The 21,831-nt window shown below is 44.6% G+C and overlaps 1 protein-coding gene across 1 annotated transcript in view; it reads left to right on the top strand.

The window, feature by feature from the left end:
- Positions 1 to 19,437, top strand: part of LOC311099751 (rap guanine nucleotide exchange factor 1-like) — a 90,529-nt gene extending 71,092 nt beyond the window's left edge. Inside the window, exons 10-25 of the mRNA XM_084140490.1 lie at positions 1,030 to 1,247; positions 6,362 to 6,460; positions 6,719 to 6,804; positions 7,105 to 7,213; positions 10,654 to 10,729; positions 11,183 to 11,267; positions 11,432 to 11,524; positions 11,821 to 11,935; positions 12,025 to 12,095; positions 15,057 to 15,141; positions 15,241 to 15,335; positions 16,524 to 16,602; positions 16,713 to 16,814; positions 16,988 to 17,085; positions 17,251 to 17,379; positions 18,034 to 19,437. Of these exons, the coding sequence (XP_083996616.1) occupies positions 1,030 to 1,247; positions 6,362 to 6,460; positions 6,719 to 6,804; positions 7,105 to 7,213; positions 10,654 to 10,729; positions 11,183 to 11,267; positions 11,432 to 11,524; positions 11,821 to 11,935; positions 12,025 to 12,095; positions 15,057 to 15,141; positions 15,241 to 15,335; positions 16,524 to 16,602; positions 16,713 to 16,814; positions 16,988 to 17,085; positions 17,251 to 17,379; positions 18,034 to 18,184 (1,691 nt within the window). The 3' untranslated portion in view covers positions 18,185 to 19,437. The remainder of the gene's footprint in view (positions 1 to 1,029; positions 1,248 to 6,361; positions 6,461 to 6,718; positions 6,805 to 7,104; positions 7,214 to 10,653; positions 10,730 to 11,182; positions 11,268 to 11,431; positions 11,525 to 11,820; positions 11,936 to 12,024; positions 12,096 to 15,056; positions 15,142 to 15,240; positions 15,336 to 16,523; positions 16,603 to 16,712; positions 16,815 to 16,987; positions 17,086 to 17,250; positions 17,380 to 18,033) is intronic.
- The last annotated feature ends 2,394 nt before the right edge of the window (positions 19,438 to 21,831 follow it).

Below are 21,831 nucleotides of genomic sequence, written 5' to 3'. Positions count from 1 at the left end.
AATTTGAGTGAACATTGCCCTGGCGTTGCAAGAGACATGCTCTACCAACTAAGCCTCTCGGGACTGTTGAACTATGATGCCACTTTCTGTCAAGCTAAACTCAGCAAAAAAAAGAAACGTCCCTTTTTCAGGACCCTGTCTTTCAAAGATAATTAGTATAAATCCAAAAAACTTCACAGATCTTAATTGTAAAGGGTTTAAACACTGTTTCCCATGCTTGTTCAATTAACCATAAACAATTATTGAACATGCACCTGTCGAACGGTCGTTAAGACACTAACAGCTTACAGACGGTAGGCAATGCCACCAGCCATACTGCTCGTTCTGTACGTGATTTCCTGCAAGACAGTGTTCTGCCATGGCCAGCGAAGAGCCCGGATCTCAATCCCATTGAGCACGTCTGGGACCTGTTGGATCGGAGGGTGAGGGCTAGGGCCATTCCCCCCAGAAATGTCCGGGAACTTGCAGGTGCCTTGGTGGAAGAGTGGGGTAACATCTCACTGCAAGAACTGGCAAATCTGATGCAGTCCATGAGGAGGAGATGCACTGCAGTACTTAATGCAGCTGGTGGCCACACCAGATACTGACTGTTACTTTTGATTTGGACCCCCCCCCCCCCCCCCCCCCCCCCCCCCCCTTTGTTCAGGGACACATTATTCAATATCTGTTGGTAACATGTCTGTGGAACTTGTTCAGTTTATGTCTCAGTTGTTGAATCTTATGTTCATACAAATATTTACACATGTTAAGTTTGCTGAAAATAAACACAGTTGACAGTGAGAGGACGTTTCCTTTTTTGCTGAGTTTATTACATTTATTGTCAAACTGACCCCTTTCAACATTACATGACATCACTCCTATCTTAGGAACATGCAGAGCTAATATTGTGTTTAAGGGAGTTATCTTTTCTATAATGGCGCTAATTCTTGCAGTTAAAATTCCCTGCATCACATATGATTGAAGCATGAGTAGTGTGCATATTAACATTTCACTTTAAACAACTTTTAATGTCTTGCTGTGTCCCCCCAGTCCTGGCGTATATGCAGTTTGTGGAGGACTACTCGGAGCCCCAGCCCTCAGTGTTCTACCAGATGCCGCAGAGCGAGAGCATCTACGAGCAGAGGAACAAGCGCTTCCAGGAGGTCTACGGCTTCAACGACTCTTTCAGCAGCACAGACTCAGTCCACGAGCCCCTGCCCATGCCCCTCTTCCCACCTCCCGCCCTGCCCCCCAAGCAGAGGCAGCTGGTGAGTGTGTGTGTGTGTTCCTCCTCAAGTCCTCACCACCCAATCACACATTCTGTTACTCTTACTGACGACCCCACCTCACAGACCTCACCAGTGGAGATTGATGCACTGGTTATGATGGTGGCGTGTGCAAGTGCACACTTTGGGAAAGCGTGGAGAATTTGGAGCCCAAGGTTTCTTGTGTAAGGTCTCCTTTCCGAGATGGTTGGTGATTTAACACTTCTAACTTAGTTTTAAATCAACAATTAAATGAGGAAATGTAAAAGGTGAAAGTTTAAGCCCCCTGTGGTGAAACCAAAACAGTGAGGTCATGGTGCTGCATGCTGTGGAGATCACAACAGTAGTTATTGCCTGGAGGTCAAAGGTGAGGGGTCAGATTCTGTATGCTGTATGACACCACAGAGGACAGTTGACCCCTGTCTATAGGTCATTGGCAGCCAGTGGTGTGGAACACATGTCAAGTATAAACTATTTAAACACTTGCCCCCAAATCCCCCTACCCCAAAACGTGTAAATGTTGGACTATAAATTGCGCCTTCCTGTATTATACTTATGCTAAAATGAAATGTTTATTCTATTCTACTGAGCCATTTACTTTATGTTCATATTCTTATCTTTTATTTCCTATTGTTGTTGCATCGCCGAGAAGGAACCTGCAAGTAAGCATTTCGTTGGACGGTGTATACCATGTGTATCCCGTACATACGACTAATAAAACTCTTAAACTAGCCCCTATGGAGGTGAATGTGAAGCAGGGTTGTGTTCATTAGGGCACGCAACATAAAACGGTTAAAACGTTTTGCAATGAGAAATTAAAATGAGCATTTCTTATTGGACATGTCTAGGTAGTCACTTCCTGTTTCAGACCTTTTTCTTCAGTTTGAGGCCTGAAGAAGAACTCTGAGGTAACTTGCACGAGTGTGGTGGTTGTTGGCTGGGAAGGATAGTATTCCAGCGCTCCCTTCCTGCAGGAATTCATTCCTCATCAATTTTCTCTTTATCTCTCCCCTGTTCAGTTCAGTCTGACAAGTCTCTCGTTATTTCTTTCTCTTTTTCTCTCTCTATCTCTCCATCTACCCCCTGTCCTCTTCAGTCTGCCTAGTCTCTCTTTCTCTTTCTCGCTCTAAATGGTGTATGTCGGTGGTGGTGGTAACCCCTACCAGAGAAGATGAGACTTGTCTTTCTCAATATCAGTCCCTATCAAATCCAGTCATCTTATCTTAATCCTGGTCGCCCTAGGTTAATTGAGACGACTGTCTGACTGACAGGCCGGTCGGTCAATCAGTCAATGGAGGGTAGAACCCAGGGGGAGGGGCTGGTCAGATAGATTAGATTGGCCAAACTTCTTCAGGTTAATGGGGATTGGTTAATCTTGGCTAAGGGTTGAGGTATAAAAGTGGTAAGGTTAGATTCTGCTTTAACCTGTGGAGGTAAACATTTGGTTTGTCAGGCATTTTTCTAAAGACTACACATGGGGAGAGGCTAGATGGCTACTGGACTCCCCAATGGAATCATGGGCTATTGACTGGGAGCCAGTAGGGGTGCAATGGATTCTGCACCCTTGGGTGGATATTGTGCTCAGTGCCTGATTTATCCACAACTAGAACACCAGTTTACAACCAGAAAATGAAAATACCCTGCAGGGTTAGACTAATGTAAATCATACATGGATGTCTGTGGGAGATTTGTGAATGTATTTTAATTCCATGCCTGGATTTCACATTGGGATTGCACTCCTGCAGACCTCACTACAGTACAATACTATACATACCCTCTCTCTCTCAGTGGTAGGTTATCATAACCCTCTAGTGTCCTGGTCTGCTGTTCTCCTTCTGCCATCCACCAACCACTGTCTATTTTAAGATTCCCAGCCTTTTAGTTTGATGATTTCTGTTGTACACTCTACTATACTGTACAGTCCAACTGTATTTCTCTCCTCCCTCTCTCCTGGTAATCTTGGCTGGTGGTGTAGGGGGCTTGAAGAGGTTGTGGCCTGGGTAGGATAAGCCTGTTTGGCCCCTAGTCCTCGTCCTGCCTTCCAATAAGCCACCATGTTACAGGCTTTAAACACTGACTTTACACGGCTTTGAGAAAAGAAAAGTAATTTAGACGATGGAGAGAGAAAGAGAAAGCGAAAATCAAATTTCTCCTCTGTTTCGAGGCGTGTAGTGTCTTTGAAGCATAACCGTTCAGAGAGCAAGACGCTTGGTTAGGTTTAAGATGGTCAGATCCGAACACTGTTTGAGCGATGGGCTAAACAGTTCTTGACTCTTTGGTGTGTTCTAACCCCTAGTGATGATGCTTAGCTTTGACCTTTGCTGACCGTGTGGCTGAATTCATTTCCAGTGTCAGCAACAAGGAGTCTTCTGTGTTTTTCTTCTGTGGTAGAAGTTTCTACATTCACATGACTTCATTTTGTTCTAATGCTATCCTGAACTTCACTCTCTTTTCTGGCTCGGTCTTTTATCGCTCTAATTCTGAAACGTGATTTGATCTTCAAACTGCTTCTGCTTTCTCTTCTTAGTGTGATAAAGTTTCTTCTTCTTTATTTTTTCTGTCTGCCTCCTTTCTCTCTTCTTCCTCCCTTTAATGCTTATCTTTCTCCCCCATTCTCTTCTTATTTATCTTTCCACTCTCCTTTTTTCATTCTTTCTCTCCTCCTCAGGCCTCCCACTCTTCTTCCCCCTCTTCTTCCTCATCCTCCGCTCTGTCGTGCCACCTCCAGCCTTCATTGGCGGCGGCAGCGGAGGAAGTGGGCTCCGGCCTGAGCCTCAGGCTATTGGTCTCTAGCTCGTCCTACCTGAGTGGACACGCCTCGCTGACCACGCCCATGGTGAGTCTACCTTCCTGACCCCGTGTGACCCCTGGGTGCGAGGGGCACACTGAGGAGGTCGGGGAGTAGCGGGGGTAGGGGGTGAGCTTGACCCCCTCCTCTCAGAGAGAAGTGGTGTGTATCTTCCTGTGGAATCTAGAGGAATGCATGCCATATGGACCTGGCCTGATGCAAAACAGATTCCTCCTCCTGTCCTACTCTGCTTTCTCCTCTTCCTTCTCTTCTTCCCCTTTCCCCTTTCTCCTTCCTCCTGACCTCTACCCTCTTCTGCCCCATAAATCAAATCCAACATTTATTTATAGTTTAATTTAAACATCACAGCATCTCCCCCTCCTCTCTCTGTTACACATATCTTGCCTCTCTACCCCCACACCCCCCATCACCCCTCAACCCCCACCCTGTGTGTGTGCCAGTGGAATGTTCACATTCCTAAAGTCCTCGGGGCATGATGTGTTGGGGGGATGTCATGGAGATGGGAGGTCGGGGAATATTTTTCTGGTAAAAGTAAAGGAAAATCTGTCATTCATAGAATAGAATATAAAATATCTGCAATATTTCCCCCAACAGTCATATATAGGAATTTGATTTAGTGCCAACGATGTTATTTCAGTGGTAAATCGTTCTTCTCCGCTCTGTGTGTGTGTGTGCATACCTGTGTTGTCTGTTAAGTATGTTTTATGGTCATACTTTTTATGAGAATGGTATGTGGAACATTTGTTGGGTGGAAAGAAAATAAGCCGGCCTTAAGATTTCAGTGAAAACGTCATAGTTTGTTCTCCCTCCACTTTTGCAGACCCAAGGTGCTGTAGGTTTAGTGTGTGCGCATGCTTGCCAGTGTCTGTGTGTGTGTGTGTGTGTGTGTGAGAGAGAGGGAGAGAGTGTGTGTGTCTGCGTGTGAGTGGTGCTATGTGGTGTTTATCAGTGATCTATGTGCTGGCTGCTCTGTCTGTGCTGGTATGTGTAAAGGAACATAACGGGGTTGATATGCACAACATTTTACAGCAGGTTAGCTCTCTGCCCACAGGAATCTACTCACCTGGACACCATGACCACACACACAACCCCACACACACACATTCTCAGACATGCCCACACACACACAATCTCAGACACACATTTGTGCATTGTAAATATACCATATTTATCTGGTGGTGTTTTTGTAATCATATTGTGATGCTTTTCCTTGTCACTTGTGCAACATCTAGTTTATGGCGAAATCATTGCTTTAGGTGTGTTGTATATTCAGGTGTGTCTCGCATGTTCAGGTGTGTTCCTGGCTATGTGAAAGGCATAGAAAGATTGATATCAGTCCATTCATTGTTACAGTATGTTGAATTACATTAGTCCAGGTTAGTAGGAGTCTAGGAAGTGCTGGAGACTTTCTTTCAACTTTTCACTTCCTTTTCAGCTTTGACCTGATTCTATCTGCTGTCTTTACCTTATCCTTTTTTCCTTCTTCCTGGTTTCCTTTCCTACTCTCCACCAATCGCAGAGCTCGGACCAGGTCGCCTTGGCCGATGCCACCCTATTGGATGGCAGCGGGGGCGGGCCCGACGGTTCCCTGGCCGACCTATTGGGCTCTGTGGCCGTCTGTCTTCCTTCCTCTGCGACCACTTCTCTTCTCACTGACTCTCTCCTCCACACCTCGGCAGCGGTGAGCTCACAGGCAGACAGACAGAAAGGCAGGCAGGCAGACACATACACAGACAAATCTAGCCTAACTCCCAGACAGACAGACAGACAGACAGACAGACAGACAGACAGACAGACAGACAGACAGACAGACAGACAGACAGACAGACAGACAGACAGACAGACAGACAGACAGACAGATAAACGATGATAACGGAGATATGATTCAGTAATAAGGTGTCATTTAAAGGTGGATGCACATCAGACAATAACATTGTTGGTGACTCATTGAGTTCCTGGATGCTTGTCATATCAGTAATCACAAAGCATCAAAGCTGTGGACCATAGTGAAAGATGTCCTTCTGTTTCTGTGATGTTGACCACCTTATATTTAGGCTATTTTATTATCCTAACTTGTGACTGTATTCTCCTATTCACCATCATGTGTAACAGACGTACATTCTACTGAAATACTGTACACATGAAACACTAATCACCAGTGCCACCTGGTGGCCAATTCTTGACACTTACATACAGTAGAAACCATACCACCATCTCCATGCCTCATCTTACCCCTGAGCTTGCTGTCCCCATAGAGATACAATATGTTCTATTTAATTCCGTGGCCTTCCCTCTTCTCTTCACGTAGAGTGTGGACGAGGCTGGCGAGGGTGGCGAGGGTGAGTATGTCAACCTCTATTCATCCAGCCAGGCCAACGGGGAGCTGGAGCTGCCACTCTGCCTCAGAGTAAGTAACACTCAACCTAGAACATATGTCCTAACCACAGATCTAGGATCAAATCATTCTACCCACAATCCTAACTGTAACCATTAGGGGGATGATCAAAGATCTGATCCCCTATCAGTGGTTAATAACTTATACCTATTCAATTCTACCTGTGCCAACAGTTATTTTATGAAGACAGCGTTTGTATACATGATGTGTTGGTGTTCCATGTTTCCTGCTCCTCAACCTACCTTGACAGAGCTTACTCTTCCCTAACAGGAGCCAATCTCTGCTGTCGACGTCCTTCAAGACCCCGCTCCACAGATGCCCTCCTCCAATAGCAAGGAGGCTCTGGACAAGGACAGGTAAGGGATCGAGTGGCCACTAGGGTCACATTGCATTAACACTCTCCCATTCAGCCGTTACGTCATTACTTGATCCGGTGATCCTAGAAGCTAAAACGCCAATTGAATGAAATGGATACTGATTAATGACCAATTCTATATGAAAGCATAGAGATAGAATTACTAGAGGAGACAAAGTCCATTCATCAATTTGAATGGAACACTTTTCATGGGTAACAATTCTATTATAGGTAGTCATTCTATTTCTATGTAAGTCCAGGTAAACTGATCTAACGGTGCTTCTGTCTGTCTGTCCGTCAGTAGGAGGCAGAAGTCGACAGACTCTGCACCGGGTGATGGGGAGGAAGTGGATGAGCTCTCTCTCATCGACCACAAAGAGATAATGTCCAGGATTACACTAAAACAAGAGGTAATGCCGCCCTCATTCATTATTGCACTAACATTATTACCACCAATGTCTATTGGCTAAGCATTGTCTAAAGAAAAGTGTGTGGTTATCTATGGCTACTGCCCTTTCTTTCAATGTGATTCTATTCATAATAACAATATAATATATGCCACTTTTATTCAAAATTAGTAAGTCATGCGTTTTTAAGCATTTTAAGAGTGGGTGGTCCCAGGTATTCATGTTACATAATGTAAGTGAGAGGCTGAAACAAGAAACTATTCCGTCAGTAGAGGATGCCTGGTTGTAGAGGATGCCTGGTTGTTCTTTAAAAGTAATTTCCTCTCAATCTTAAATAAACATGCCCCATTCAAAAAATACAGAACTAAGAACAGATATAGCCCCTGGTTCTCCTCAGACTTGACTGCCCTTGACCAGCACAAAAACATCCTGTGGCGTACTGCATTAGCATCAAATAGCCCCCGCGATATGCAACTTTTCAGGGAAGTTAGGAACCAATATACACAAGCAGTTAGGAAAGCAAAGGCTAACTTTTTCAAACAGAAATTTGCATCCTGTAGCACTAACTCCAAAAAGTTTTGGGACACTGTAAAGTCCATGGAAAATAAGAGCACTTCCTCCCAGCTGCCCACTGCACTGAGGCTAGGAAACACTATCACCACCGATAAATCTACAATAATCGAGAATTTCAACAAGCATTTTGCTACGGCTGGCCATGCTTTCCACCTGGCTACCACTACCCCGGCCACCAGCTCTGCACCCTCCGCTGCAATTTGCCCATGCCCCCCCCGCTTCTCTTTCACACAAATCCAGACAGCTGATGTTCTGAAAGAGCTGCAAAATCTGGACCCCTACAAATCATCTGGGCTAGACAATCTGGACCCTTTCTTTCTAAAACTAGCCGCCGAAATTGTCGCAACCCCTATTACTAGCCTGTTCAATCTCTCTTTCGTAACGTCTGAGATCCCCAGAGATTGGAAAGCTGCCGCGGTCATCCCCCTCTTCAAAGGGGGTGACACTCTAGATCCAAACTGTTACAGACCCATATCCATCCTGCCCTGCCTTTCAAAAGTTTTTGAAAGCCAAGTCAACAAACAGATCACCGACCATTTCGAATTCCACCGTACCTTCTCCGCTATGCAATCCGGTTTCTGAGCTGGTCATGGGTGCACTTCAGCCACGCTCAAGGTCCTAAACGATATTATAACCGCGATCGATAATAGACAGTACTGTGCAGCCGTTTTCATTGACCTGGCCAAGGCTTTCGACTCTGTCAACCACCGCATTCTTATTGGCAGACTAAATAGCCTTGGTTTCTCAAATGACTGCCTCGCCTGGTTCACCAACTACTTCTCAGATAGAGTTCAATGTGTCAAATCGGAGGGCCTGTTGTCTGGACCTATGGCTGTCTCTATGGGGGTGCCACAGGGTTCAATTCTTGGGCCGACTCTTTTCTCTGTGTATATCAATGACGTCGCTCTTGCTGCTGGTGACTCTCAGATCCACCTCTACGCAGACGACACCATTTTGTATACATCTGGCCCTTCATTGGACACTGTGTTAACAAACCTCCAAACGAGCTTCAATGCCATACAACACTCCTTCAGTAGCCTCCAACTGCTCTTAAACACTAGTAAAACTAAATGCATGCTCTTCAACCGAACGCTGCTTGCACCCGCCCACCCGACTAGAATCACTACTCTCGACGGGTCTGACCTAGAGTATGTGGACAACTACAAATATCTAGGTGTCTGGTTAGACTGTAAACTCTCCTTCCAGACTCACATTAAGAATCTCCAATCCAAAGTTAAATCTAGAATCGGTTTCCTATTTCGCAACAAAGCCTCCTTCACTCATGCTGCCAAACATGCCCTCGTAAAACTGACTATCCTACCGATCCTTGACTTCGGCGATGTCATTTACAAAATAGCCTCCAACACTCTACTCAGCAAATTGGATGTAGTCTATCACAGTGCCATCCGTTTTGTCTCCAAAGCCCCATATACTACCCACCACTGTGACCTGTACGCTCTTGTTGGCTGGTCCTCACTACATATTCGTCGCCAAACCCACTGGCTCCAGGCCATCTATAAATCACTGCTAGGCAAATCCCCGCCTTATCTTAGCTCATTGGTCACCATGGCAACACCCACCCGTAGTCTGCGCTCCAGCAGGTATATCTCACTGGTCATCCCCAAAGCCAACACCTCCTTTGGCCGCCATTCCTTCCAGTTCTCTGCTGCCAATGACTGAAACAAATTGCAAAAATCTCTGAAGCTGGAGACTCTTATCTCCCTCACTAACTTTAAGCATCAGTTGTCAGAGCACCTTACCGATCACTGCACCTGTACACAGCCCATCTGAAATTAGCCCGCCCAACTACCTCATCCCTATATTGTTATTTATTTTGCTCATTTGTACCCCAGTATCTCTATTTGCACATCATCTCTTGCACATCTATCATTCCAGTGTTAATACTATTGTAATTATTTTGCACTATAGCCTATTTATTGCCTTACCTCCATAACTTGCTACATTTGCACACACTGTATATATATGTATTTCTGTTGTATTTTTGACTTTGTTTTGTTTTACCCCATATGTAACTCTGTGTTGTTGTTTTTATCGCACTGCTTTGCTTTATCTTGGCCAGGTCGCAGTTGTAAATGAGAACTTGTTCTCAACTGGTTTACCTGGTTAAATAAAGGTGAAATAAATTAAAAAATTAAAAAATGCAAATAAGAAAACTTCACTCTCAGTCCACTATTGACCTCTAGAGTTCATTCTCAGGAACTGCAGGATACATTTCCCCCATTAAAATCCCCTTTCCTTTTGTCTGTTTGGTGCAGTCTGACAGGCAGGAGAGTGTGTGTGTGCGTGTGTGTGTGATTGTGTGAAATGCTGGTCCCCACTCTGCAAGGTCAGATGTAGCAAGAGGGAGGGAGAGAGGGAAAAAAGGGAGGGAGGAAAGAGGATAAGAGAAGGGAGGTCTGGTTAAACAACAAAGGACAGCTGTAGCGGTAAACGAGGGTATTATTGTTGGATCTGTCAGCTTGTGTGATCAGCCTGTGTCCTGCGTATGCCAGCTCTCTCTTTCTCTCTCTCTCTCTCTCTCTCTCTCTCTCTCTCTCTCTCTCTCTCTCTCTCTCTCTCTCTCTCTCTCTCTCTCTCTCTCTCTCTCTCTCTCTCTCTCTCTCTCTCATCAGTGGAGCTGGTGCAGGGCTGGAAGGGAGGGAGGGTGAGCATGGACAGAGAGAGAGAGCTGCATTTTGGGCTAGACTGCATTTTTGCCTTAATCCTCATCAATTCTCTACCTAACCCTTTTTCTCTCTACTTCTCTCTATCCCTCTATATGCCTTGCCCCTCACTGCTCTCTTTTTCTCCATGTCTCCCTCCATCTCTCTCTTTCTCTCTCCATCTCGCTCTCTCATTCTCTCTCTCAGAATGATGATGGTCCTGACGTGCGTGCTGGATCAGGGGATATTCTGTTAGTTCACGCCACAGAGACGGACCGCAAAGGTAGGTAGTGTTTATCACCGTTCGACAGCAGCCACCATTAGAATGTGTGGTTCTGGGTCAGTGGCACAGGCTGTGTGTGTGTGTGTGTGTGTGTGTGTGTGTGTGTGTGTGTGTGTGTGTGTGTGTGTGTGTGTGTGTGTGCGCGCGTGCGGATCTGGTTCAAACCGGAGGGATCCAATCACACTTTCTGTCTGTTAAATTGTTATACAGTACAGTGATGTCAGTATATTCTCCCTTTTCACTCTGCATGTGAACAGTTATAGAATAGATATATCTCGATATAGATGGAATATTCCTGTTCTCCAGTTTATTTTTCTCTGTATATCAGAATAGAGATGACCTATTAACTATCTATTCATGTCCTCCCTCCATGCTTTCTAAAGTTCAGAGGATCCAACATTAGTTCTCGACCTCAGACTTAAAGGGGCGGTGTTCTCCTCTGCTCCCCAACAGATCTAGTGTTGTACTGTGAAGCCTTCCTGACCACATACAGGACATTCATAAGCCCAGAGGACCTCATTAAGAAGCTGCACTACAGATATCCTTTGAAACCCACCGGACATGTGTTGGTCGCCTCGAGTGTCTCAATGGCTAGATACTGTGTGTGTTGGAAAGACAGTGGAAAACGTGTGTGTACGTGTGTGTGTATTTACTATGAGGAGAAAGAGTTCAGAATATGTATTCTCCTTCACCACCAAGCACATATACCAGGTTCTGTCACAGTCCAGACACGTTTAAGAAGCGGGTCAGCAAGAACACCTTCTTTGTGCTGGTTCGTGTGGTGGATGAGCTGTGGTGAGTATGGATGAGCCACACAAATGGCTTTTTACTCCAAGAAAGTCCCAAGGGTCTCAGTTTTTCTGGCCAGTAGCTAGTTTGAAGAGATTTTGAAGGAATTATGTATTTATTTACGTGTCAAATCGTCAGTTGGTCTTACAGGATTGGTTGGCACATTGTTAAACAAATATACATTACAGTGATCGATAGTGATGGCTAGATGTTGAGGCGATGACTTGTACTAGTTAACTCACATATCCCCCGCTCTTTTCCTTTCCTCCCTCTCTTTCCTCCCTCTCTTTCCTCCCTCCAAGTCTGGTAGAGTTGACAGAGGACATCCTGAAGCAGCTGATGGACCTGGTGTTCAGGCTGGTGTGTAACGGCGAGCTGAGCCTGGCCCGCGTGCTCCGCAAGAACATCCTGGACAAGGTCTGTCTGAGCTTTGTTTGTAAATGAAAAGCACTATACTATATACTGTAAATCAAATCAAATGCCATTCTAAACGTATTGTTGTCCAGGTGGAGCAGAAGAAGCTGCTACGCTGCACCAACTCTCTCAAGCCGTTGGCCGCCCGGGGCGTGTCCGCCAGGTATGGATCAACATGGGGTCAAGGGTCAGGAGAGTATGGGAGGGGGCTAGAGCAACCACTTCTTGCATTTGCTTATACCATTGATTTGTTTGCTTTCTCTGTCATTAAGCATTTGTGTGGGTGGGTGGGTTGGTTATTCTATCCTTGTGGGGACCTAAAATCCCCCAAAATCCCCACAAGGACAGTAAAACAAGGAACATTCTCCTTCGTGGGGACATTTCCCACGTCCCCATGAGGACAAAAGCTACACGACAAAAGTATGTGGACAACTGCTTGTTGAAGATCTCCTTGCAAAATCATGGGCATTAATATGCCGTTGGTCCCCCCTTTGCTGCTATAACAGCCTCCACTCTTCTGGGAAGGGTTTCTACTAGATGTTGGAACATTGCTGCGGGGACCTGCCTCTATTCAGCCACGAGCATTAGTGAGGTCGGGTACTGATGTTGGACGATTAGGCCTGGCTCGCAGTCGGTGTTCCAATTCATCCCAAAGGTTTTTCGATGGGGTTGAAGTCAGGGCTCTGTGCAGGCCAGACAAGTTCTTCCACACCAATCTCGACAAACCATTTCTGTATGGACCTCGCTTTGTGCACGGGGGCAGTGTCATGCTGAAACAGGAAAGGGCCTTCCCCAAACTGTTGCCACAAAGTTGGAAGCACAGAATCGTCTAGAATGTAATTGTATGCTGTAGCGTTAAGATTTCCCTTCACTGGAACTAAGGAGCCTTAGCTTTACACCACTCCAGCCGACGCTTGGCATTGTGCATTGTGATCTTAGGCTTGTGTGCGGCTGCTCAGCCATGGAAACCCATTTCATGAAGCTCCCGACGAACAGTTATTGTGCTGACATTGCTTCCAGAGGCAGTTTGGAACTCGGTAGTGAGTGTTGCAACCGAGGACAGACCGATTTTTACTCGCGCTTCAGCACTCGGCGGTCCTTTTTTGTGAGTTTGTGTGGCCTACCGCATGGTGGCTGAGCCGTTGTTGCTCCTAGACATTTCCACTTCACAATAACAGCACTCAGTTGACCGGGGCAGCACTAGCAGGGCAGAAATTTGACGAACTGACTTGTTGGAAAGATGGCATCCTCTGACAATGCCACGTTGAAAGTCAATGAGTTCTTCAGTATGGCCATTCTACTGCCAATGTTTGTCTATGGAGATTGCATGGCTGTGTGCTCGATTTTATACACCTGTCAGCAACTTGAAGGGTTGTACACATACTTTTGTATATATAGTGCATTTTAAGCATACAGTGGGGGAAAAAAAGTATTTAGTCAGCCACCAATTGTGCATGTTCTCCCACTTAAAAAGATGAGAGAGGCCTGTAATTTTCATCATAGGTACACGTCAACTATGACAGACAAATTGAGGAAAAAAATTCCAGAAAATCACATTGTAGGATTTTTTATGAATTTATTTGCAAATTATGGTGGAAAATAAGTATTCGGTCACCTACAAACAAGCGAGATTTCTGGCTCTCACAGACCTGTAACTTCTTCTTTAAGAGGCTCCTCTGTCCTCCACTCGTTACCTGTATTAATGGCACCTGTTTGAACTTATTATCAGTATAAAAGACACCTGTCCACAACATCAAACAGTCACACTCCAAACTCCACTATGGCCAAGACCAAAGAGCTGTCATAGGACACCAGAAATAATATTGTAGACCTGCACCAGGCTGGGAAGACTGAATCTGCAATAGGTAAGCAGCTTGGTTTGAAGAAATCAACTGTGGGAGCAATTATTAGGAAATGGAAGACATACAAGACCACTGATAATCTCCCTCAATCTGGGGCTCCACGCAAGATCTCATCCCAGAACCACACAGGGGGACCTAGTGAATGACCTGCAGAGAGCTGGGACCAAAGTAACAAAGCCTACCATCAGTAACACACTACGCCGCCAGGGACTCAAATCCTGCAGTGCCAGACGTGTCCCCCTGCTTAAGCCAGTACATGTCCAGGCCCGTCTGAAGTTTGCTAGAGTGCATTTGGATGATCCAGAAGAGGATTGGGAGAATGTCATATGGTCAGATGAAACCAAAATAGAACTTTTTGGTAAAAACTCAACTTGTCGTGTTTGGAGGACAAAGAATGCTGAGTTGCATCCAAAGAACACCATACCTACTGTGAAGCATGGGGGTGGAAACATCATGCTTTGGGGATGCTTTTCTGCAAAGGGACCAGGACGACTGATCCGTGTAAAGGCAAGAATGAATGGGGCCATATATCGTGAGATTTTGAGTGAAAACCTCCTTCCATCAGCAAGGGCATTGAAGATGAAACGTGGCTGGGTCTTCCAGCATGACAATGATCCCAAACACACCGCCCGGGCAACGAAGGAGTGGCTTCGTAAGAAGCATTTCAAGGTCCTGGAGTGGCCTAGCCAGTCTCCAGATCTCAACCCCATAGAAAATCTTTGGAGGGAGTTGAAAGTCCGTGTTGCCCAGCGACAGCTCCAAAACATCACTGCTCTAGAGGAGATCTGCATGGAGGAATGGGCCAAAATACCAGCAACAGTGTGTGAAAACCTTGTGAAGACTTACAGAAAACGTTTGACCTGTGTCATTGCCAACAAAGGGTATATAACAAAGTATTGAGAAACTTTTGTTATTGACCAAATACTTATTTTCCACCATAATTTGCAAATAAATTCATTAAAAATCATACAATGTGATTTTCTGGATTTTTTTCTCTCATTTTGTCTGTCATAGTTGACGTGTACCTATGATGAAAATTACAGGCCTCTCTCATCTTTTTAAGTAGGATAACTTGCACAATTGGTGGCTGACTAAATAAATGTTTTCCCCACTGTAGGTGTTAGGGTTAGGGTTAGAATTAGGGTAAAGGGTTAGGGTTATGGGTTAACGTTTAGGGTTAGGGAAAATAGGATTTTGAATGGAAATGAATTTTCCGTCCCAACGAGGATAGAAGAACATAATGTGTGTGTGTGTTACTACAGGCCCGGAACGCTGCATGACTTCCGCAGCCATGAGATTGCCGATCAGCTCACACTACTGGATGCAGAACTGTTCTACAAAATCGAGGTACCAGAGAGCACCTTTTCTTCACATTCACTGCAGAGAAATTGACATTCTGCTCCAGTGACTGATCTCTTCTCTCTCCTTCTTTGTCTATTTTGATAGATTCCTGAGGTGTTGCTTTGGGCCAAGGAACAGAACGAGGAGAAGAGTCCCAATCTGACACAGTTCACAGAGCACTTTAACAACATGAGCTACTGGTGAGAGCTGGACCTGAGCCTAAACATATAGCCTGTCTATGCATTACCAATCTCCCACCATATAAATCACCTAGCTTTGTAATGACCAGTCAACACCTCACAATGGCACATTTTCTCTTTCTCACACACACACACACACACCATCTCGCTTTCAATTCGATTCAATGGGCTTTATTGGCATGGGAAACATATGTTTACATTGCCAAAGCAAGTGAAATAGATTATTTAATAAAGTGAAATAAACGATCCAAAATGAACAGTAAACATTACACTCATAAAGGTTTCAAAGGAATAGAGACATTTCAAATGTCATATTATGGCTATGTACAGTGTTATAACGATGTGCAAATAGTTAAAGTACAAAAGGGAAAATAAATAAACAAATATGGGTTGAATTTACAGTGGTGTTTGTTCTTCACTGGTTGCCCTTTTCTTGTGGCAACAGGTCACAAATCTTGCTGCTGTGATGGCACAGTGTGGTATTTCACCCAATAGATATGGGAGTTTATCAAAATTGGATTCGTTTTCTAATTCTTTGTGGGTCTGTGTAATCTGAGGGAAATATGTGTCTCTAATATGGTCATACATTTGGCAGGAGGTTTGGAAGTGCAGCTCAGTTTCCACCTCATTTTGTGGGCCAGGTCTGCCTACAGCGACCTCTCTCAATAGCAAGGCTATGCTCACTGAGTCTGTACATAGTCAAAGCTTTCCCTAATTATGGGTCAGTCACTGTGGTCAGGTATTCTGCCACTGTGTACTCTTTGTTTAGGGCCAAATAGCATTTCAGTTTGCTCCGTTTTTTGGTGATTTTTTTCCAATGTGTCAAGTAAATCTATTTTTGTTTTCTCATGATTTGGTTGGGTCTAATTGTGTTGCTGTCCTGGGGCTCTGTGGGGTCTGTTTGTGTTTGTGAACAGAGCCTCAGGACCAGCTTGCTTAGGGGACTCTTCTCTAGGTTAATCTCTCAGTAGGTTATGGCTTTGTTATGGTAGGTTTGGGAACCGCTTCCTTTTAGGTGGTTGTAGAATTTAACGGCTCTTTTCTGGATTTTGATAATTAGCGGGTATCGGCCTAATTCTGCCCCAGACCTCACAACCATAAAGGGCAATGGGTTTTATAACTGATTCAAGTATTTTTAGCCAGATTCTAATTCTCTCTCACACTCAACACTGTGTATTTGTCCTCTAGGGTGCGCTCTCTAATCATTCAGCAGGAGAAAGCCCAGGACCGAGAGAAGCTGCTCCTCAAGTTTATCAAGATCATGAAGGTAATCAACCTCGACATTTATACAACCACAGCCTGGTTAACTAATACATCTAGTTGATGATTAACTCTCTGGACAACTGTTCTTATCCTATTTTTCTTCTTCTCATGTAGCACTTACGAAAGTTGAACAATTTCAACTCATACTTGGCAATATTGTCTGCCCTGGACTCGGCCCCCATCCGCAGACTGGAGTGGCAGAAACAGACTTCAGAGGTGAGTCAAACAGTAGTGGATCAAGTCTGACATAGAGATATATGGTATAACTATACTAGATATTCATACTAAAGTCTTTAAATTCTATTGCTATGTCTCACTTTAATATACTCAGGTATCGGGGTGTGTAATGGGTAGAACACATTGTAACATACACTCTCGTTCTCTCACAGGGATTGGAGGAATACTGCACGTTGATTGACAGCTCATCGTCTTTCAGAGCGTACCGGGCGGCTCTGGCCGACGTGGAGCCTCCGTGCATCCCTTACCTGTAAGTCTGTTTCTGAACATGTGCATCTGAGCTAGGTAATGTTCAATGAAAGTGTTTGTGTGTATGTGGTTGTGTGTGTTTTGCCTATTCTTCCTAGGACTGTTTGTCTCTATTTAAACTAATCTCTCTCTTCCATTCCTCTCTTTTCTTCCTCTCCTTTCCCAGCGGTCTGATCCTGCAGGACCTGACCTTTGTCCACCTGGGGAACCCCGACCTCATCGACGGAAAGGTCAACTTCTCCAAGCGCTGGCAGCAGTTCAACATCCTGGACAGTATGAGGCGTTTCCAGCAAGTGTGAGTATTTTATTTTATTTAACCTTTATTTAAGCAGGGAAGTCCCATTGATACCCATTTATATGAGGGGACACGTGTGAGTAGAACTGTTGTGCCATGAGAAAAGCATCCACAAATCTCCAAACAGATTGAGAGTGTGGTAACCTTACATTACGATAGATGAATATGGTATATTTAATGTAATTCAATAAGACTACAATAATTGTCCCATAAGAGGTAAGCAGTAATCCACAGCGTACATTAAAACCTCCCCCCCAGCCTCAATTTGTCGGGGCATGGACTCTACAAGGTGTCAAAAGCGTTCCACAGGGATGCTGGCCCATGTTGACTCCAATGCTTCCCACAGTTGTGTCAAGTTGTCTGTATGTCTTTTGGGTGGTGGAACATTCTTGATACACACAGGAAACTGTTGAGCGTGAAAAACCCAGCAGCGCTGGGATGGCACACATACATGGCACACATACACAATCCATGTCTCAATTGTCTCAAGGCTTAAAAATCCTGTCTCCTCCCCTTCATCTACACTGAATTGGATTTAACAAGTGACATCAAAAAGGGATCATAGCTTTCACCTGGATTTACCTGGTCAGTCTGTCATGGAAAGACATAGGCATCTCGTTGATCGACTTGTTCTGTCTTTCCCACCCACCGCAGGCATTACGAGCTGAAGCGCAACGATGACATAGTCTGCTTCTTCAACGACTTCAGCGACCATCTGGCCGAGGAGGCGTTGTGGGAGCTCTCGCTGAAGATCAAGCCTCGCAACATCACCCGGCGGAGGACGGAGCGCGAGGAGAAGACTTAGGAGGGGGGAGGTTAGCGGTGCGGCGTGGCCCCGAGACCAGGGACCTCCACTGTGCTACAGACAGACAGACGGACAGAAAGGATAGATGGACACAGATGTATGGACACAATCAGCTGGACCTCACTAACAGGGGAAGAGAGACTGACTAGGGCTGGACCTGGCCAGAGGATATACAGTAGGCTAGTAAAGGGGAAAAGACTGCCATGGTTTACAGTGAGTCTTTGCTGCGCTGCTCTGCTACACTGGGAGATTATGGGGGGGGTTTATGATTGGGGTTACATTGGGTTCTCTCCACCCAGAACTGCAGTTGGCAGGAGAGAAATCCCTAACCAACGGGAGGCGAGAGAGGAGAAAGACTGGTGCCAAGGAGAAGAGAAGAGGAAGACTTCAGATGAGGAGAGGACGTGGAGATGTCGAACAACGGAAGAGACTGCTCCCTGTCCTCTCCCATTTTAGTGTGTAAATGTGTGTCAGCGAGTGTGTGAGGTGAAAGCTCCTCTAGACCCTCAGATATTCCCTCCCTCACCCTACATAGTGTGGGCCATCCTTGGGTCAGCCCATACTGCTCCCTCCCCTGACTTAACTTCCCTCAAACATGGAAGGAAGAGAAACTCCTCCTCGGTATTCCGGACTATATTCTGCCATGAACTCTGATGTCACAATGCAGACTTGACTGGGCAGGAATGTGGTTTTGGAAATGGTAATTTGAGGGGTTAGGAGAGATGGATGACCACAAAGGGACTAGACTTGTAACAAGAGTGTATTTGGGATATTTTGTGTATTATTATTAATATTATGAATCATATATGGTTATGATGTATTATATACAGTGTTCCTTTTGTTCTTAAAAAGGATTGTTTATTATGCTATTAAGAGAAGTGTTCAGCTTCTCCCCAAGTGCCATACAAATGTGCACTCAAAAAAGGAAAGCAAAAAACTAAACACACAAAAAGAGAATTACAATAGATGCTGTGATCTATGTCTGTCATATTCAATCATGTGCCATTTTTGAGTAAGAGAACTGTCAGGCAACCAGTCGTGTCCCAGTAAAGAGAGGGTGTGTGTGTGTGCGCGCGTGTACGTACGTGTGTGTGTGTGTGTATGTGTGTACATGAACGCGTGTGTGTGTCTGGGTGAGATGTGTTTGTCAGTCCATTGTGTGCTGTAGTTATTCATTCTGATTCCTTTGGAATAATCGTGTCATCCAACTCATCACTGCTCTCCAACTCCAATAAAACTGCTCCGTTTCTATACATTTAGGCATCACCCTCTTTGCTAAATGGAAGAGATTTGTCATACTATGCTTATTTCCTCCTTATGGGCCAAATCCCAACCAGATCTGCACTCGAACCTTTTACATTATCATGCATTGATGTCAATGGGAGACTTGTGCTTGCACGTTAGGGTAAAAAATAACAACCACAAGCCTCTGATAGTGAACATATTTTATTTCTTAAATATCATGGTCATTGGAAAATGCTTTAAAAAATAAACTCACAAGGCATGAATTTACCTTTGCATCAAGGGATGATCCAGCAAATATTTCACATTCCAAACAGCCTACGCAGCACTGAAGTTCACACATTAAAAGGTGATAAATATTGTATGAAATTCATCATTAAATACATAATATATTATAATCTGATTTCCACATGTTAAGATACAATATAACACATTTTAAGCAGCTTAAATAAAACTGTGAATCATGGTAGTACATGAAGTGTACTACATTATTGGTTATTATTTGATGTTGGGTGTGTAAACCCAACTGGTAGTAATAAAACACAATGTGCAAACAAAGCCAAAATCAAAACAGACATTTAAATAACTTTTTTTTAAACAGCTTTCATTCAATCATTTCGCCCTCTCACTCCATGTCAGCCAGAGGTAGTCGAACCACTGCAGGGTACAAATGTACACATGGAAGACTGAGTAATTAAAAAAGGGAAGAGTTGTCATGTACCTGTGATTGCTCTAACTGTTTCAGTGATTCTTGCGGTATCTATATCAGTGATATATTAATGAATTATTATTGATGTGTCTTGGACATATTCTCCTCCAGGCTTCCCTATCTGACTGGATGCTCTGAAGTCTGCGGGTGAGTTACAGGATCTAGTCCCCCCATCCCAGACCTAGTAAGTAAAAGCATCAACCCTAAAATCTAAGGACATACTACAAACACGCACACACATACAGTGGGGGAAAAAAGTATTTAGTCAGCCACCAATTGTGCAAGTTCTCCCACTTAAAAAGATGAGAGAGGCCTGTAATTTTCATCATAGGTACACGTCAACTATGACAGACAAAATGAGATTTTTTTTGTGCAAATTATGATGGAAAATAAGTATTTGGTCAATAACAAAAGTTTCTCAATACTTTGTTATATACCCTTTGTTGGCAATGACACAGGTCAAACGTTTTCTGTAAGTCTTCACAAGGTTTTCACACACTGTTGCTGGTATTTTGGCCCATTCCTCCATGCAGATTTCCTCTAGAGCAGTGATGTTTTGGGGCTGTCGCTGGGCAACACAGACTTTCAACTCCCTCCAAAGATGTTCTATGGGGTTGAGATCTGGAGACTGGCTAGGCCACTCCAGGACCTTGAAATGCTTCTTACGAAGCGACTCCTTCGTTGCCCGGGCGGTGTGTTTGGGATCATTGTCATGCTGAAAGACCCAGCCACGTTTCATCTTCAATGCCCTTGCTGATGGAAGGAGGTTTTCACTCAAAATCTCACGATACATGGCCCCATTCATTCTTGCCTTTACACGGATCAGTCGTCCTGGTTCCTTTGCAGAAAAGCATCCCCAAAGCATGATGTTTCCACCCCCATGCTTCACAGTAGGTATGGTGTTCTTTGGATGCAACTCAGCATTCTTTGTCCTCCAAACACGACGAGTTGAGTTTTTACCAAGAAGTTCTATTTTGGTTTCATCTGACCATATGACATTCTCCCAATCCTCTTCTGGATCATCCAAATGCACTCTAGCAAACTTCAGACGGGCCTGGACATGTACTGGCTTAAGCAGGGGGACACGTCTGGCACTGCAGGATTTGAGTCCCTGGCGGCGTAGTGTGTTACTGATGGTAGGCTTTGTTACTTTGGTCCCAGCTCTCTGCAGGTCATTCACTAGGTCCCCCCGTGTGGTTCTGGGATTTTTGCTCACCGTTTTTGTGATCATTTTGACCCCACAGGGTGAGATCTTGCGTGGAGCCCCAGATCGAGGGAGATTATCAGTGGTCTTGTATGTCTTCCATTTCCTAATAATTGCTCCCACAGTTGATTTCTTCAAACCAAGCTGCTTACCTATTGCAGATTCAGTCTTCCCAGCCTGATGCAGGTCTACAATGTTGTTTCTGGTGTCCTTTGACAGCTCTTTGGTCTTGGCCATAGTGGAGTTTGGAGTGTGACTGTTTGAGGTTGTGGACAGGTGTCTTTTATACTGATAACAAGTTCAAACAGGTGCCATTAATACAGGTAACGAGTGGAGGACAGAGGAGCCTCTTAAAGAAGAAGTTACAGGTCTGTGAGAGCCAGAAATCTTGCTTGTTTGTAGGTGACCAAATACTTATTTTCTACCATAATTTGCAAATAAATTCATTAAAAATCCTACAATGTGATTTTCTGGATTTTTCTTTCTCATTTT

The sequence above is a fragment of the Coregonus lavaretus genome, assembly GCF_964263955.1.
Source record: "Coregonus lavaretus genome assembly, chromosome: 24".
In the NCBI taxonomy this organism is placed as follows: domain Eukaryota; kingdom Metazoa; phylum Chordata; class Actinopteri; order Salmoniformes; family Salmonidae; genus Coregonus; species Coregonus lavaretus.
The sequence above is the reverse complement of the archived record's forward strand: the minus strand, read 5'-3'. Positions and strand labels throughout refer to the sequence as shown.